Source organism: Echiichthys vipera (assembly GCF_963691815.1).
Source record: "Echiichthys vipera genome assembly, chromosome: 14".
Lineage (NCBI taxonomy): Eukaryota > Metazoa > Chordata > Actinopteri > Perciformes > Trachinidae > Echiichthys > Echiichthys vipera.
Genome location: NC_139839.1, coordinates 1,396,625 through 1,416,433, shown reverse-complemented (window position 1 = coordinate 1,416,433; position 19,809 = coordinate 1,396,625). Strand labels below are relative to the sequence as shown.

Below are 19,809 nucleotides of genomic sequence, written 5' to 3'. Positions count from 1 at the left end.
TGTTAGCAAATGATGTGCATACTCTAACAATGCTAGAGGACGCCACTATGTCGTGGCAGGTGTATTTCTCAGGATCCAGGGAAGTGCAGTGTCCAATGTGAAGTTCTTTGGATGAGCGGTTATTCACAAAGCTGAAAGCAACAATACCAGAGGCCAAGCAATCGGCTCCTTCCCAACAGGCACTTTTTCAACTGTGCTAGTTCAGTTAGATGCCAAAGGAAGAAGCATCATTAGTGTTTCTATAAGACAGGCTTAGTCTTCAACCTTCCCTTTAACAGACTGAAATGCAGGAACAGATGCTGTTATCATTCCGTTGAACATCAAGTAATGTGCTGTTTCACTCCGTAGTGCTAGTTATTGCAGCTAGATTCAACACACTCGGCTCGAGCACACTTCGCTCATCAACACTACATTTACGGTGGAAATACATGGCATCGCTTCCACTTCTAGTGGCCTTAATAAGTCTATCCATACCTTATCAGTGCTCTGTCTTGGGGGCACAATGGTCAGATTGAGGAGGGACACAAAAGGCCTTTGAAAGGCTTTGTGCTCTGTGTGTGTTGTGTTGTGGTTTACTGCTTGCGTGTGCTTTCCCCTTATCGCAGTGAAAGAGTGCGAGTACATCACCTGCGGTCCTTAAAGGAAAACATTTGCTTCTATTCCTTTGTCCATTTTGTTGTTTGTTGCTGTTTTTTTGTCATTCATGTGGATAACTTTTAAAAAAGAAAAAGAAATACATCGCACCAATATCAGGGGAAGACTTCCTGCGTAGAAGTGGCAGAGTTATCCGGCAGCAGTTGCCTAAGTAGACCAGAATGCAACGATATGTACAACTATATGTTTAACCTACAAAAGCCGGATGCTGTATTGTGAGACTTGTATGCAGATTCAGATTTCTTGGCTGGTTATGGAAGGTCATTGTGGAAAACGTAGGAAGTGGAAGTCGGCCGTCAAAGTACATTACATCACGATGTAACCCTTAGACTGCACGTACTGTCACAGATTGATACCTAACAGTGTGAGAGTATCGTTTCCTTTCTCACTTGTGTCATTCCTGTCTCTCTCTCTGTCACGTTCTCTCCCTTTTGGCTTTTCAAGTGTCCTTTCCCTTCTGGGGGCATTTGGCATTTATAGGGCCTTTTAATCACCCGCAGTTTGCCAAAGGGCTGTCATTCTGCCTTTAGTTTCCAGGGTTTTTCCACAAATTTGAACCACAACAACATGATTTCTCCAACCCCACTGCATTTTTATCGCGTCACCGTTTTTTGTTTTTTACTACTCTTCCTGTCATGTTTCAAGGGTATTTCGCAGCAATTAATAGTCACTCAAGTCATACTAGATTTCATTGCTTAATAACTCCTGTAGCCATCGCCATAAGACCTGCTATAATCTCTCTCCGCCTGTTTCCGTCTCATCCCCGCTCTGTCTCCCCCCTACCCCTTCTCGAGGCACAAAAGAGAGCTTTAAATCAATTTGCATTCGACATCTGACATCAATCAGTCATGTTTTGGGAGAGTGGCACCACCTCCTCCTCTGCGGCTTTGTTGAGAGACGCTAAGATGGATGGCTGTCATCTCGCCCAAGTTGAGCAGATCTCTTATCAAGGGCATTGTTTCCCCAAGAATGCACTTGGCTGATCACTCGCTGCCTCCCGACTCGTCGACAGACTATGAAATCCTTCCCTTTGACGTCGTCTTGTTTAGCATACACTGACCTGGGTATAGATTTGTGCACTTGTCCCGTGCAAACTTTCAGTGTTTTTTTTTAACTTTGCATAAACGTGTTCAACATTATTAAAATCTAGAAAGGAGCTAATCAAACCAAAGCCTTATCATTAGCTCAAAGGAATAATGTGGATCTTTTGTAGTGAGACGTATGAATTATTCATCCATAGTCAGTGTATTACCTACACTAGGTGGTTGGCGCGCCCCCAGTTTGAAGAAGGAGGCAGAAGTACTGATGCAGAGGCTCAGCAATGTATCGCTGTGGACGGGGGCCGCAGCTAAATGTATTTTGGCCACCTATCAGTTTTATTGTATGCTATATTTAACAGCAGTTCATTTCTCAGCGTCCGTGTTGATTCTGTTTTCTGCTTCTCCAAACTGGAGTGTGCTGAACGCCATCCACTGTAGCTAACACAGCGACTACAGATAAATACCTCATACAATCACACTTCAAAAACTCTGAACTATCACTTCAAAGATTGGTGTGTGTTTTTTAGGTGTCTTCATTTTACCCGATCGTAGCAACATTATCAGAAAGGACACCTTGCTGTGAGAAAGAGCAACAGTTTTGGAAGATTAGATGTTCCAAACCTGAAACAGCGCCGACGTGACAAACAGTCATTACAATGGCGGGTGTGTGCCTTTGTGAACCTCACTCAAGGCGAGGTATTTGAAGTTCTCGGGAGGCTTAGGGCACTGTGGCAGTTGTTTGGCAATTCGTGTCACCTTAATTGCTTTAGAGCACTTTCAGATATCTCTCAAGAATAATATGCTTTGTGCTGAGCCGTGGGGTCTTTGAGGATTTCGTAACAGGGAGAGAGACGTGGGGCATGACTTTCTGTTGTCGGGTGTTATTTAGTTACCTAACCTTCAAGGCCTTTACCACATAATCAAATATTGAACCTTAGTCTTGTCTGACCTTGTGCACTTAAACTGTGTTACAGCCTAATGACTGTCTGTTTGGCAAAAGGACAATTCATTGCGGATCAGTTTTTGCTCGGAGCTACACATCACCTTATAGATTAGAGAGCGGTAGTTAAAATGTGGTTCATAACAGTAAGTAGCTGTCTTTTGGGTTTGCCTAAATAAATCATTGTATTTCACTTTATTGCTCCTTATCCATCTGCAGCACTCGAGATGTAGGCAGCTGATAATGCTTCTGCCTAAATAGCGTCTTGTGATTTACGGCACCATGTCATGGTCTGGTGCTCCCTGCAACAAAAAAAATAATGTGTTGCCGTTGGACGGCTTGTTACACTGACGGTTATTGTTATGTGTTGATGTTAGACTGATGGAGTGGGACATTCTCTCAAATGGCCGAATGCCAAATTTTTTCGTTGAACCGACAGTCATTAGTTATTAGCTGTAACAAAAAAAAGAAAAGTAAAAGCCACATTGTTAGGGACACAAACATGCACGTTAAGCTCGACCTAAACAGTATTGTTTAACCGAGTCCGGACGGTAAAATGTTTGTTCTGCTCTCTGTCAACAGGAAGATGCACAGTGGTATGAAGACCTACGGCTGTGAGCTGTGTGGGAAGAGCTTCCTGGACAGCCTTCGTCTACGGATGCATTTGCTGTCTCATTCAGGTAAGGAAATCAAACCAACCCCGAAACCACAACCCCACACGACGATCGCTGATATGCTGGCAGTATGTCCTGCTTTCATTGCTGCGTTTACTGCCGATTGTAGGGAATTACTGGTGTGTTTTAGCATTACATGCAGAGTAAAAACTAATAAGGTGTCTGTGATTCCAAATAAATGTGCCGCACGTGCAAAAACACTGCCATGGTCCTTTAAAAGAAGAGAGCATCTCATTTCCTTACAGCTTTATACTCTTCTACGCTTAAGCAAGGCCTGACTTATGCTTTTACTCTGCATCTCACAAATGTGGTTTGCACTACAACCATTCACATACTCAAAGTGGTTGATTTACTATGAATACATTGTAGAACAAATAAGTATGAAAACAGCTTGTAACATGATATACTGTTGGTATTTACAATAGATGTGGACTTTGAAGTAGCTGAGAGCTGAATACAGGGTTAACCTGCTCCGCACATGCTTTACCCCACTAAAAATATACTAGTTTTTAGTTTGTGAATGTGGAGCATAACCCAATTCCAGTGATTTATGGATTAAAACACCTTCAGACCATAGAAGGCTGAGCGGCTCTGGGAAACTTAACCAAAGAGGTGCCTGCACATCATCATCCTGTCACCCTACACCTCTGTGACATTAGAGGTCTGAAAGGCAACGCAAGTCAGAAACACAGGACACACTGATTGGTCCAGTTTGACACGGTTGCACCCACCCCCAAACACACACACACACACACACACACACACATCCCTGCAGTCCCTGTGCTCTGAGCCTACTTAGCGCAGCACTTTTTTTTAATGACATGGGCCGTCTTTTATAGGCAGCAAAGAGCTCCTCATTCCTAAGGCCCTAAGTGCAGATGGTTTATTGAGACACTGTAAAAGCCATGGGACCTCTGAGGGAACCCCTTCTGCACACACACACACAAATCCCCAAATCCATGTGTTGACGTTGGCCCAGAAATTGAGCCCTCTGCACTGTACTCTGTATGTTTTCCAATGGGACATGCTTTTGTTGTCGGCGGTGGGAATACACACCACCACCCCCCCACCACCGTCTACTGTCAGTAGGCAGAAAACTATAATTGCCAGGATCAGTTCTTTGTTACCATCTTACCCCAAACTTAAACAATGGCTGAGACGCATGCTGACACTCTTGCTATGTTGTGACAAAGATGAATGACAAATTCACGCTGTGCCAGTGAATTGGCAAACAAAGCATGTCAAAAACAAAAGTTGCTCTGAGGAAATATTCTCTGTTTATTTTAGAATTACACCCCATTCCCACAGTCCCCGCTGCAAGTGCACGCTCCCCTTCTCGCTCACTCGTCAAAGCGGAGAGAAGGGAGCTCTGTCACAGAAAACATGCTGGATACTGAATGTTTTTGAGGATTTGTCAGTGCAGTGTGAGCCCCACTATGCGCTCAACCTGAGCTCCCTCAGGCATAAAATCCGCCCTAAAGCCTCCTCCTGGAGCCTGCTCCTGTTTTGTGTAACAGCATATTGTACAATTAATTAGCAAAAAAGTTTTCTTTAAGTCAGGAGTAGATATAGATTTTTTAGGGCCGATGCCAATACCATTATTTTTATCAGCCTTAGCCAATGACCGCTTTTCTTGAGCTGATATTTGGAGCTGATGCTACTTTTGCTTCCTCAATTTACATCACAAAAACCACAAACTCATGATAGCAAATGTTACGAGTCTCAGTTTAAAAAAAAGGAACGTTTCTTTAACTTAAAAAAGGTGTCCCCAGCAACATGGAGCGGCCTGTCTCTAAATAATGATGCACACAAATATGGGCAGATGTATCAGTAACAATGTATATCTTTTTAAAAAGATATCAAGTCTTAAAAGTTCAAACAATGACTAAAACTAATGTCCGTCATACCTGTGGAGAACAAAGGCCTAAATTAGGGGATGCATGAACTAGAACTAACATCAGAAGCTACCAACAGATCAGCGACCTCAGTCTAGGTGGTAGGAATGCACCTAAACGCTAGTTCCCCCTCGCCATAAAATTAAAGAACAAGAAGAAGAAGCTGCTTCATTACACGAGTCAGGTGATCAGACAGCACATATGGCAGAGAGTGATAGGTGGACACCTAAAATAGGGAGAAAGACAGGTCAGAAACTTTAATAATCAAACGCTTATTTCTCTGATATTCACTGTTTCACTTTTACAAAATGATGCTAGAACTTTAATGCGAGGTAGTTTAGGGCCTCTGATCTTTGTCCAACCAAATGCCATTATTGGTTATTCAGTAAACTGTCACTTTCTATTATGAGTAGAGAAGCACCGAAGCTGTATTAGCAGTTTTGCAGGTTGTACATTTAACATTAGTGAAGGCAGAAGTAATGATATTAGTAGCTATTCAATTCAATTCAATTTTATTTATGGTGCCGAATCATAACAGAAGTTATCTCAGGACACTTTACAGAGTAGGTAAAGACCACACTCTATGACTTATTTATGATTTACAGAGACCCAACAATTCCCCCGTAGAGTACGGTGGCGTTGAAAACCTTCACTATAACAGACAGGAACGTCAGACAGACCCAGCTCTGTGGAGGACGCACATCTGTCTGCACCGGTTGGGGAGGAAGAAAAGGCCAGTAGCAGCAGCCACTAGTAATACCAATAGCAGTGTAAGAAGTATAATAGTAGCAATATAATATTTTCAGTCTTGCGGCAGAACGGCCTCTTCCAATCATCTTCTGATCTTCTGCTATTATCTGATATTTTGTATTTTGTAGACGAAAATACAGTGTTATAATTTCTTCTTTTCTCAGAATCAGAATCAGAATCAGAAAACCTTTAATGTCCCGCAGACGGGGAAGTTTGTTTGTCACAGCAGCAACAGAATATTACAAAGCAGAAACACAGACTGACTGTGGCTTAGTGGACGAGTGGGTCTTCCTCCAATTGAAAGATTGGCAGTTCGATCCCCACCTTCCCCGGTCAACATGACGAAGTGTCCTTGGGCAAGACACTGAACCCCGAATTGCTCCCCGTGCTGCGCCTGGGTTGTGAATGTAGTGTGAATGATTAGATTAGATTAGATTAGATGGTATGTAGATGTAGAATGTCTGTGTGAATTACAAAATAAGATTAAAAAAATAGCAAAAATAAGCAGTAAAATTACATTTAAAAAGGGAAGAAATAGAAATAGACATATATACATATTCACATGATATAGTGCAGTTGTTCTTGTTTTGTATGTTTTGTAATAATATGGTATGGAATAAATAAATATAAATAAATCGTGCAAAAAGCAGAAGTGACCATAGTACAGACATATTGCACCGTGCAGGGTACAGGACGAGGTCAATAGTGTATTGGGAGCAGTGCTGATTGTATAGTCAGTAGTGTAGTATAGTTCTCCTGGCTTTGTACAGTAGATCAGTTATCAGACGTCTAATATTATGATCACTCCATTTATATCGATGCATATAAGCACCTGGGATAATAATGTAACAGCCAACGTGAGCGAAAACTCAACGTGATATAAATGAAAACGAATACTCGCAAAAAAAATGTAGTGATCTAAAATCTTTGAGAAGAAAAAGGAGAAGGAAAAGGAATGACTAGTTTCATCATTTATAACGTCTCCCCCGAAGGCAAAGGATACGGAAGGTAAAAGGTGACAAGTTCACGGGTCTTTGGTATTTTAAGAGCGGAGAGATTATGATTACTTTTTTTAATGTAGTGTGAAAATGATTTGGATGGCGGGCGGAATATAAATAGGCTTTCAAGAGGTGTGTGTGTGTGTGTGTGTGTGTGTGTGTGTGTGTGTGTGTGTGTGTGTGTGTGTGTGTGTGTGTTAGCTCAGACCGCACGGAGGAAATCATTATCTGACTCGATTTTCGATGTAAAGTAGGTCATTGTGAAATCTAATATGATGTCAACAGGTTAATAATAGCTCAAAATTTGTACCCATTGACACGAGGTGAAACCGTCGATAGGTGATGAAATGGGATAAAGAAAAAAAAGAGCGCTGAAAACTCGAGGAAGAACCGCACACTCCACCTTGAGAGAGGCAACCAAGCGGAAGATGTGGGCAGTGTATTTTTAGCGACAGTGACAGCGAGTGCACAAACTTTTTTCTTCTTTCAATTTCTCTTTTTTCCTCCTCTTTCCAAGCGGGGCCCTTTGTTGACGCACGCCATCACATCACCCCGTACTGTTACACACATCAGTGTCGATTCATAGGCGCTTTGGTCTGGCGTTAAAGACGAGACGAGCGCTTCTGTCGAGACGGGCGACGGTTAGTGAAGAGACGGGCGCCGAGGCAGAGCTTCTTTGATACTTTTTGTCGTCGCGCTTTTTCGTTTTTTTCTCTCTCTCTCTCTCTTCCACCTCCACCGTTTGACTTTCAAGGCTTTTCTCGGTCTGACGCCGCGTCTCGATTTTTATCGTGTCTTTCTGTAATGATGACACTTCGCCGAGTCCCAAAACCCTCAACCTCAGCCCCTCCTCCCCTCCGAGTCCCCTCCCTCCACCACCGCCATCATCCTTGAGCTCGCTTCAGAAAAGACAGAATATTGGGGAGATGAAGCGAGAGAGCGGAGAGGCTTTTTGGTATGCGCAGTGTGTTGTGGATGTGGAGCGTTTCAGACGCCACCGCTGCTGCTGCTGTTGCTGTTTCTGCTGCTGCTGCCTCCCTCCTCTGCTTTCTACTCTGTGTCTCACTCTCTGTCTGCCTGTCTGTCTGTCTGTCTGTCTGTCTGTGCTTGTTGTGTGGAGCCCTTGGCTGCTTGCCAGTCTGGGCTGCCTGCCACCTCTGAGGGTACAGTATGTACAGTCTACCTTGTGCCAGCTATTTATTTTTCTTCCTCTCATCTCTTTCTGTCTCTGTCCTCTCCATGTTTTTTTTTTTTTTAATCTCCGCCTGACGTTTAGTGTTTGACAGTGTTTGCTGAGCCAAAGCCTGCAGATGGGGGTTAGAGCAGGGTGGAGAGCTGTGACTCAGCCCCTTTTGGGTGCATTTTGAAGTCCTTACATGTTGTTTTCTCCGAATGATAGCAGCACTTTTACACTGCTGGTAACTGCAATGCCAGTGTTTGTGTAAACTGTGACCGATTTATTGCAAAAAGATGACCCAAAAACATATGGCTACTTCCTGTTTCACCTAAAATTGTACTTGATTCCTTTCCTGAAACCCTAGAATGATAAAGTAACTATGAAATAAAGACCTCAATACTACTTTTATGCAGAAAGAAATGTGTCCATAGCACAAAGTGTCTAAAGTTGAATGCCTTCATTTTCCTTACTCACTCACAAATAACTTAAAGTAAAAAGCACCTAAAAACCTTAAAATGTGCGTCTGACAGTGCGGCTTATAACCCGGTGCTCCTTATATATGGACCAATATTGAGCCACAACAGGTCTCCAACTACGCTGAGCAGCCGCCGACTCTATTTTCCCCGTAGAAGAAGTAACGCGCGGTGCATGTTGAGATATACGACTGCGTGAAGCGTGCCGTTTCATTTCCATGTGTGTGTTTGTGTAAAGAGCCCAAAATGGCTCCTGTTAAGAGACACGCTTACGACGCAGAGTTTACACTCAAGGCCATTAGTCACGCAGGAGAACACGGGAACAGAGCAGCAGCCAGAGAGTTTAACATGAACCAATCAATGGTGCCAAAGTGGAGGAAGCAACAAGACGACCTCCCCTGACTGTTTTGTTGACGTTCCCTTTAGCGCAGCTTCATCTAATGGATGCAGAACGTAACCCCAGCCTCCACTGTAGCGTCTGTTCTATGCACCTTATAATGTGATGCGCCTTATATATGAAAAAAGTTTCAAAATAAGACGTTCATTGAAGGTGCGCCTTATAATGTGGTGCGCCTTATAGTGCGGAAAATACGGTAGTACTTTGAGAAAAAAGTTCAACCAATACCGAGCAATAATCAAAACATGACACTGAGATGAATTCAGGCCAGGGGCTTCAGACACGCCGGTGTAGTTTTAATAGAGTATCAGTTAAACTCTCTTCCATCCACCGTATCCAAAACAATAGTCGTTTAAATCTACTACGAGTGTGTGCACCAATATGTGCTCAAGCTCATCAAACAGGACCGGACCACACTGATATGATTCAGGGCTCGTTTCCGAGCGAGCCGCCGCAGCATAATAAGATTATCAGTAAGACTCTCCCTTGAACGCCCCGTATCACCATCCAACTTTTTCATCTCACTGCCTCTATAGCTTAACGCTGCTAATCCTCCATTTACAGTATGTATACATTGTGTAGAGTTCCTGGATTAGTCAGCTGGGTATGTGTGTGCGTGAGACCTGAAGCTCTTCATTTAAACACATTTAAATAAAAAAAATATCCATCTGTATCTAAGCAGCAGTGGCAGGCTAAGTGTGTTGCTCAAGGGCACATTGTGATGATGAATGAATGGAGAGATGGAGTATTTAAGTGTAGAAGTTGCCTTTATTCACCTGCCTGTTTCCTTTACTTCACTCTTTTTACATCGGGAACATACACAGCGTCTGACTTTCAGGTACACAATCTTCAGATGCACCAAGTTGCACTTATTACAGCGTAAATCAGCTGACTTGATTTCTCAGTTGAATTCAGTTTTAATTCTATTTTAATACCAACATAAGCTTTTTTTGTCATTCATTTATAAATAATCAAAAAGAAGGAAGAGTAAGAGTAAGACATTTGTTATTGATAGACTGATTCGACTCTTAAGCATGCACGCTTTGGACATTTCCTGCTTTGCCAGGAAATACTTCCTACTTGAGTCAGGAGAATGTTTTTATTTAACACTGATGCATGCTCACAGCGAGAGGGTTACTGGTTCGAATCCCAGCTGGTCCCTTCTGTGTGGAGTTAGCATGTTGTCCCCGTGTCTGCGTGGGTTTGCTCTGGGTTCTCCGGTTTCCTCCCACAGTCCACAGACGTGCTCGTGTTAGGTTCATTGATGACTCTAAAAATTGCCCGTAGGTGTGAAAAAAATCATTAGAATCAATGGAAAAAAATATAAATAAAGCACAATATATATTATTTATACATTTAACTAAATTATATAAAAAATAATATATTAAAAATTAGAATCAGTGGTGAAAAATATAAATAAAGCACAATATATATTTTAAATACATTTAACTAAATGATATAAAAAATAACATATTAAAAATCATTAGAAACAATGGTAAAAATATAAATAAAGCACAATATATTATATTATATATATTCATTTAACTAAATGATGTAAAAAATAATATATTAAAAATTAGAATCAGTGGTAAGAAATATAAATAAAGCACAATATATATTATATATACATTTATCTAAATGATATAAAAAATAACATATTCAAAAATCATTAGAAACAATGGTGAAAATATCAATAAAGCACAATATTATTATATTATATATATACATTTAACTAAATTATATAAAAAATAATATATTAAAAATTAGAATCAGTGGTAAAAATATAAATAAAGCACAATATATATTATATATACATTGAACTAAATGATGTAAAAAATAACATATTGAAAAATCATTAGAAACAATGGTAAAAATATAAATAAAGCACAATATATTATATTATATATATTCATTTAACTAAATGATGTAAAAATAATATATTAAAAATTAGAATCAGTGGTAAAAATATAAATAAAGCACAATATATTATATTATATATATTCATTTAACTAAATGATGTAAAAAATAACATATTAAAAATTAGAATCAGTGGTAAAAAATATAAATAAAGCACAATATATATTATATATACATTTAACTAAATGATATAAAAAATAACATATTAAAAATTAGAATCAGTGGTAAAAAATATAAATAAAGCACAATATATTATATTATATATACATTTAACTAAATTATATAAAAAATAAAATATTAAAAATTTGAATTTCATAACCATTGAAAAAGATGGATTCATCACCAGGCTCTAGCAGGTATTGAAAACATATTATTTCTGTATTAAAATTGCATCGGCACAGATCTCAGGTCCAGTTCTTATTAACTGTACTAAGAACACGAATCATTTGAACAAAGTTTAATAATCCAGTGAGTCTGCGACACATCTGCACTCAGAACCTCTTCGGGGGAGATGCAGTTGCTAACCAGAGGAATTATTGATAAAAACATGACTTTACACGATAATCCTCTGGCGTTCGGGGTCATATGCTAGAACAGTCTGACAGTGTGTCACACAGGCTTCATCGGTCTGGTATGCCTGTGTTTGGTTTGGGCATTAGTCAGCCAGTACAGTGTATTTCCAGAGTGAGGTTTGCCATTTAGAATAGTTCCTCTGACCAACCCCTGAAGGGAATTTGTTTTCTCCACACCTCGGTTGCTAGCGTAGCATTATGTTCCCTGTCAGTGGATCTTTTTTAGGGTTGTCTTTGTTTGTCCTCCACATTCTCAGTCCTCTCTTGAGAAAGCAGTGCCGTGATTTTCATTCAAAGTTAAAAATAAACACTGAAATGTATTCTACCGTAGGTGTCTTTGCACCACATCTAATTTGTTCTGTAGTGATTTTGACCTGAGCGTTACACATTTAACCAATTGTATTATAAATAAGCCACAGTTAAAAGTTTAGTTCTCCTGCTGTCCCTGACCAGATGTTCATCTTGGCTCTGTGAAATTAAAAGCCTTGTTCCAAATCTGATCCCAATCTGATCCCAGTCTGAGTGTGGGCGTCAAATGCCCATGTAAATGTCGAGAGCGTTTTAGATGAGGGGGAAAATGCAAAGAATTTGGTTATGAACACGGCGAGGCGGCAGGGCTGCTTTCCAAATGCTCTTTGTCTGCGTTTCTATCTCTGTGGCGTTTGTTTGGCTGTTTGGCTGGTCGACTGTTTTGGCATGGCGCCGACTCTTCCCTCACAGTGATGACGACATATTTGTGCCGGCAGGTCTGGATGTTCTGCCAGCATTCCAGCATTTATGATCGCTCGCAGATGTGAGTCCAGGAACACACTGTACTGTACCCAAACCCAGAAATTAATGAAACTTGACTGCCTTCCAGGCCACAAATTCCTAAGTGTGTGTGTGTGTGCGTGTGTGTGTGTGTGTGTGTGTGCGTGTGTGTGTGTGTGTGTGTGTGACAGAGACAGGACACTCAGGGAAGGGAGGGGGGGCGTGCTGCTATTAAAAGCAAGTAGTAGGAAAAGAAGTAGTTCAGACAAAAAATAAAAGTATGGCCTAAGTGTTAAGCGGTTTGCATGTACTTTTTTTTTACCACAGCTGATGTTCTTTCCTGCATGCACGCACACACACACACACACACACACACACACACACACACACACACACACACACATACACACACACACACACACACACACACACACACACACACACACACACACACAGAGTTTCCCTGGGTACATTAACACAGGATGACAGAGTGGATAAGCAGCAGTAGCTCATGCTTTAGCAGCATAACATTACGCCTCCTCGGCAACTTAAAGCTCCCCCCTTCCCCTGCACGTCTTGTAATACTTCCCCTGACCTGTTGATTTACTGTTTCAAGCACCGCCGGGATTATGCAGCTGGACAAATCTCTGCCGGGTAATATTACATGAGAGGAGGGCAAGTCGGGGACAGACGAGTGAGATGTGACACAACACAGAGGTCAAATTATAATACTGTAGCATCAGCCACCGCTGTCAGACTGATATTTTTATTTCCCCACCAGAGACAGAGGGAGGGAGGGATGAAGGGGGGGGGGACTTGTTAGAGCAAATGTGACTTCATTGGAAATGTGTTTCTGTGAGCAGCTGCCCTCCTGAGCCAGAACTCAGTGTACCTGTGCCATGGGCTTCTTGGAAAAGCAGTGTTTTTTTGTTAAGAAATAAAAATAGCCGGGCTTAACAGTATGAGTTATGATCCTCTGGGTGATGGAGTCGGGTTGACAGCTCTGTGTCCGGGGACACACTCAGACTAGATGGCCAGTTTCCTTAAATCTCATTTAACTTGGCGTGGTTCTACCTGATACCTGCAGCTGGCTTCCTGAAAGTGGCTTTTATATGTAACTTTCACTGCTGAGAAGTGCGTGCGGCAAAGAATGTTCCTCTGAGAATGTATTAATAGGTATCTAGCATGTTGTTACAGAGCCGTACAGCTCTTACTTTGACATCCAATCGCACGTATAAGTGCTAATAAATGTGAAAGTATGTTGAAGCTATAGACACGGGTGTTAATGTTGGCTCGGCCATCTGTCTACTCATTTGTCATTTCTGAACATGGACCCATATAAGAGACTCTTTGAGATTGCATTGAGTTATGCAAACTAGCAGAACAGCAGCTAACCAGGACGTTGGTTCTCTCCGCACAAGGGTATTCACAATCTAATGGGTTGATTGATATTAAATTGGCAGGTTCAGCCTCCCAAGAGGATAGCCCCGTTTTTTATTGTGCACACTCCATGAGCATTCCTCCAGCGCCACCATCAGGACGCTTACTTTTATTTTTTAGCTTCCCTGCAGATATAAGAATAGCAAAATCTGGAGCGTGCGGTTTGTTCTATCCAACACGTTTACGCCTCAGATGGCCCTCATTACGCATTGTTCAACACCGGTGGCCGCACTGGTGCAACTTTCTTAAAACTAGAGTCTTTTCATTCATTCATCTTCAGCCTCTTGTCCCTCTTGGGTCGCGGGGGGGCTGGAGCCGATCCCAGCTGACATCGGGCGTGAGGCGGGGTCCACCCTGGACAGGACGCCCGTCTAGCGCAGGGCACACAGAGACGAACAGAGACAGACAACCATTCACACCTACGTTCCCCTTTAGATTTTAAAGCTTTATTATTGGAGGGTTTTTTTATGATTCTTGTAACTGTCCCCATTTCCTTGTTATTATTATTATTATTATAACTGTATTATTCCTGTTCTATTGATGGCGCTCTTGTGTTTTTAGGTCTCCAGACAACACATTTTTAATCTCAAGGATCGTGCAGGATTAAATAAAGATTCAATAAAATGTACAGGTTATAGAGTGCTGCAGGAATGACATAGTTTTGAAGGCCAAACCGGAAGTTAGCATCGCCCTGGTAATGAGCGCCAATTGCTCGGAGTAAGAAGCTAACTTATGATTCACGAGTGGGGTATTTACTGACGTTTTTCATGTTGTAGAACAAAACAAGAAACTCTCTTAAGCTGGTGTGAAGTGCACACCATATTTCAGAAAGCTAACCAACATGCCAGTCAAACCAGGAACTCTCTTGCTGTGAGGCGACAGTGCTGACCACCACTCCACCGTGTCGCCCGTATATAAAGAAGTAAAAAAGAAAATTAGTAATCATTCAATTAAAATCAATAACTTTAAATGCAATCAGTAGAAAACCAGTAGGTGAAATAGTTAGTCAGTACATATCAGTGCGTCGTGGTTGTCATGAGCAAGTCGACAAGTCGAAATCCAAAGAAGCACTAATATCTTAACAACACAATTTAGACTCATGTGTGCAAGCTCAACTCTCTTCCTCTAGCCTCCTCTGTACCTCAGGTCTCACTGCCCGGCCATGTCTCTGTAGTGACAGCTAGTTTTTGTGTAGGTGTGAATGTGTGAATGTGTGTATGAACGTATACATATTTGTGTATGTCTCTGTGCATGACTGTGGGAGCGTTGGGTGCTTTTAACTTTCTTCTCCTGATTTGATTTGATGTTTCCTTTCTCTGTACATCTCTGTGAGGCACTTTGCGATACTTTCTGTATGAAAAGCACCATATCAATAAAGGTTGATATGATTTGATTTGATTCTTCACAAGATGTGAAAGAGATTATTCCTCCCTGGAGCAGAAATACCACTAATAAAATAACCCCACATGTAATCACCTTTTGTCAAACAAGCCGCTGCTGCAGATTAGTTTGTTACCAAATTACCGCAGTCCTCTCTTTTCCTGTGCTGTCGGTTCCTGCTAAAAGCTTGTCACTCACAAAGTTAGACAGAGGAGCTCAAAGGTGACTTTTCAGCCCTCTCTATTTTCAGACAAGAAGAAAAATACAGGAGGACTTGATCCTATTTCTTTTATTACAGGGATATTGCAGCTTTAAATCCTTTTGGTTGCTAAGTAGCAAGTGCCCCTGTGCTCCCTTAATGGGCCTGATTTGGTATTCCGCTCTGATGCCAAGTCTTATTTTTGTATGCGAGACAAAGTGTTTTGATGGAGGGTGATTGCTGAAACGTCTGTGTGTCTACCAAAGGCTTCTTTTTTCCCTTTTTTCTTTTCCTTTTTTTGGTGGAGAGAGTGAGAGTTTTATGGCCTCTCACAGTACAGTACACTTTGTGCCTTCTGCTCAAAACAAGAACACAGTCGATTGAATTTTGGATTCGCTTCATCATCCCTCCCTCCTCCCAACAGCTTTGTTGTCAGTGAGCAGCATGTGTGTGTGTATGTGTCAGAGAGGAAGGGGTGTGTGTGTGTGTGTGTGTGTGTGTGTTTGTTTGTGTGTACGTGTGTGTGTGTACGTGTGTATGTGTGTTAAAAGTCGATTATTGCAAAAGGCTGCCAATTAATTTGCTCTCCTGGAAATTCAAATGATACTGTAGACCGCACACACTTATAAACATGTGTACACACAAATCACACACACACACACACACACATTCTCACTTACGCACAAAAATGTGGTAAGCTACATACAAACACACACATGCTCACCATTAACTTGAAAGGAGGGAGAAGATGCACAGACTGCAGACATTTGTTTGCTCCAGAGTGTGATGTTAAATTAGGTCATGTGTGTGAGTGTGAGTGTGTTTGGTTGCTGGCTGAATAGCGAACATTGCTCAAGGGGTCTAAAGCAGGATCAGGTGGAATTGCTGGGTCTAGTCTCCAGGTATTCTGGGAGCATCTCTTTTTAGGCGGAGGGTCCTTCCGACTGTCTCAGGGCGTCAGGATGACAGAAGGGCAGAGCCGATTGTGAATCCGCTACGACACTAATCCGGACACAATGAGTCTGGCTTTTAAGGCCAGTCACTGACATCATCATAATCGTATTCCCAAAAGCCATGTGATGGAAATGTCATTTGACTAGTGGTCATACAGTAGGCGGGTAAAAAGACAACAAACCCCTTTGCAGTTTCTACCTGGATATCACGGAGCGCCGTCAGGTTCTGTTCATATCGGTGTTGATCCGGAGCCTGTATGAACACTTCAGATCAGGTGTGTCAACCTGATCCAGTAAAAGGCCGTGTGGCTGCAGGTTTTCATTCCAACCAAGCAAGAAAACACCTGACTCGACTCATTCAATCATCTGAACTGTCTTCACACAGTCGATTTGTTGGACCAGGTGTGTTTTTGATTGGTTGTAATGAAAACCTGCAGCCACAGCGGCCCTTTACCGGATCAGTTTGACACCCATGCGTTAGATCATTTAATAATCCAAGCTTTTCAAACCTCTCCAGAGTTCAATTGACAGCGACTCGACACCACCACTTAGAGCTATTGTTTGTTCCGCAGCAGAGTTTAAGTCCGGAGTTCACACCAACTCCAAATGAATGTTGCCTAAGTGAGCAAAGAAATATAAAACCCTTTATAGTACAGTGCAGTCAGATTCCAATAAAAAAAGTTCTGTGCGAGTAGTAGAACTTCTTTACGCAGCTTCCAGATCCCTGGTGTTTAATACGGTGAATATGACATCTGTCCTTTAATGCATGGCAGAATGAACAGCATATGAAGAGGAAATGTATTTGCAAACGTGTTGAGTTTTGGAAAGAAGTAAAAAACCCACAGTTTACCGAGGAAAGCTTCAGTTATGTAAAGACTAAAGAGCGTGCGTGTGAGAGTGTGTCTGTGCGGTATACTGGCCAGTTGTGCAGCTCCGTGTAGCAATTAGTGGTAGGCTTCTTGCCACATTCGGAGGAGGTGCTGCTACAGTATGCGTGTCTGGGCAACACATGTTGATATAAGCCCTCGATTCTGCATGTGTCCCGTTGATGTGAGATTATTCTACGCAAAGATATTCACAACACGGGTCGTTGAAGTTCTCCACCGCAGCTCACTTCTCGCGTGTCGTGTCGAAGTAGGCTACATGCGTGTAGAGGTGAAAGAGAGGCGGGGGGGGGGGGGGGTCATGTAAGGGTTTCTGAATGCATTTCAAACGCCCCCCCTCCCTCAACAAAAGAGAGAAAGCAGTGGCTGTGATGAGAGGTGGGTAGTACGGGGGGGAGATAAGGTTGTGAGAGCGGGAGGCTAAATTTAAATCGTAATTGGCCGACTTCCACAAGCTTGTGGGCATTTTAATGAGTCATAATAACTTCATTTAAAACCAGCTGAGCAGAAAATAGATTGAGAGGAGCCTGTGGCTAGTATGGATTTGTGTTGTGTGAGTGTGTGCAAGGCCGTGCGTGTATTCAGCTCGACTGTAAAACTTACACACACGCACGCACTCTCTCTCACACACACACACACACAGTGCAGAAACTAACTGGTGTGACATTTATCCAGGACGGCTCACGGAATAACGCAGAGCAGTTTTACATGGAGTGTTTGTTTGTTTGTTTGGGTGTTGATAGACCGTAATGACGCGATCAGCACATTTCTAATGTGAGGCCCATGACAGTGTTTGTCAGACACACTAGTTATGACTAAATTTCGACTACTAAAAATTTTATTTTCAGATGAAAGTTGTTTTGACTGTAGCCTGATTTGACCTGCTCTCAGCTCTGCGTGGGTGTGTACAGCTATGATTGACGTCTGCTTGTTTAACACCTGCGTTGTTAATAGTAGCGCATGGAGTTTTGTAACCTGACATAATCCCCAGCATACTTTTGCTCGACCCAACTTCAACCTGAGCATAGAGCAACTTAGTGTCTGGAACAGCTAAGTAGTAGTGTCTTACACAGACAAGTAAAATTGCTAGGATCGCTCGTGCTATTTGTGTTGTAGGTTAATGTAACCTTGGAGAAAATACGGTCTACAAACGTGTCTCACCAGTGCAATGCAAAAACGCGATGCGAGACACATGTGAGAGACGTGACAAATACGCGGTGTGAATCATATGCATTGCTGTGTGAATTATATGCATTGCTGTGTTCCATTTTTGTCAAAAATGAAAAACTAAATGTGAGGAAACTCTTTGAAGTCACGTGGGTCCAAGAGGCAGTATCCACGCGTGTGGCGCTCTCTCATTGTTCAAAATGAATGAAGAAAACTGACCCAGTACTTGAACTAAGGTGCAGCGCAGCTCCGCATCGTATAATTATATAGCATACCATTTATGCATTTGCTCTGTCGGAGTATTTTCCTTCCATGCATTCATAACCTACAGCGGCTCTTGGGCCGTATGCGGCTCTTTGGCCCCTTTAAAGTGGCTCCCTGTAGCTTTGCCAAAAAAAAAACAATATAAACAATGTGTAAATAACATCTTTTTTGGACAGTGGACAGGGGAACACCTGTTATCTTCGAGTTCAAGGTGCTAATCTGGAATTAGTGACCCGCACTGGTATGCTAGCCGCGGATAAATCGCCCCAAAAACTTTGTAGGAAAATAGTGTTGCGTGGACATATTCATTTGCTTTGCTTACCTGTATGCTTGATATGTGGTGAGAAATTAACAAACAACATTTTTTTAGGACAGGTAATAATAGGATTAAATTCAGTCAACAGTAACTACATATAAACCTTTACGAGCTGTGACATCAAATATGTTTTGCGGCTCCAGACAAATTTTATTTGGTGGAAGACGGGGCAACATGGCTCTTTTGATAGTAAAGGTTGCAGATCCCTGGTCTAAACAATCATTTTTATACATTTCTGTGCACATTTTTGAGACTCCTAACCTCTCTACTGATTCATTCACATTCAGTGTTGTAAGAGTGTCTCAGTGCCACAGACATTTTGTCATGTGTGCTAATATTCAAGCATGAAATGTGCCGTCCGTCCTAGCGTGGTGTGTCTTGTAAACTGTCTGTGAGCGCAGCTGAAGCTCTGTAGCTCTGTAGCTGTCAGCCTGCTGAACACTTCCTGTCACATCAAATCACAGCTTCCTCTGATGATCCTCCCTGTGTTTCGTTACCATCATCTGCTCACAAGCTGGACACAGAGTCACACCTGGAGGTGAAGTGAGACTTATTCCATGAGACACACAGCGTGTGACACAGTCCTGACTGAAACCCCTGTCCCTGCTTCATAAATGCTTCAGATTTCCCCAGCATTAAGCCCAAGAGTAAAACATTGTTCTGGTAATGATATAACAGTGTCATACATTCACGCTGGCTATTAGATTTTCACCACCACTTGTGGCAGTTTCTGTAATGAGCCCCTGGTATGCACTGACATCGGCAGAAATGGAAGTCAGCCAATCAAATTAACAGCTCTTTCATTGTGTCATGACAGTTTGGGTATTAGGCAAGTTTTTATTGGCCTGCTCAGGCCCAGGGCTTCAAATCGAGCCTGTATTTAGTCCCACGTTAAATAAAAGGCCAAAGAAATACATTTATTTTCTGTCGTCAAATACGGCAGCTTGGTCAGTGGCCCTCAGACTGTGA

General features: G+C 42.0%; 1 protein-coding gene across 1 annotated transcript in view; it reads left to right on the top strand.

The window, feature by feature from the left end:
* zbtb16a (zinc finger and BTB domain containing 16a) overlaps positions 1 to 19,809 on the top strand; it is a 160,010-nt gene that overhangs the window by 56,422 nt on the left and 83,779 nt on the right. The window contains exon 3 of the mRNA XM_083927091.1: positions 3,217 to 3,314. Coding sequence (XP_083783217.1) covers positions 3,217 to 3,314 — 98 coding nt within the window. The remainder of the gene's footprint in view (positions 1 to 3,216; positions 3,315 to 19,809) is intronic.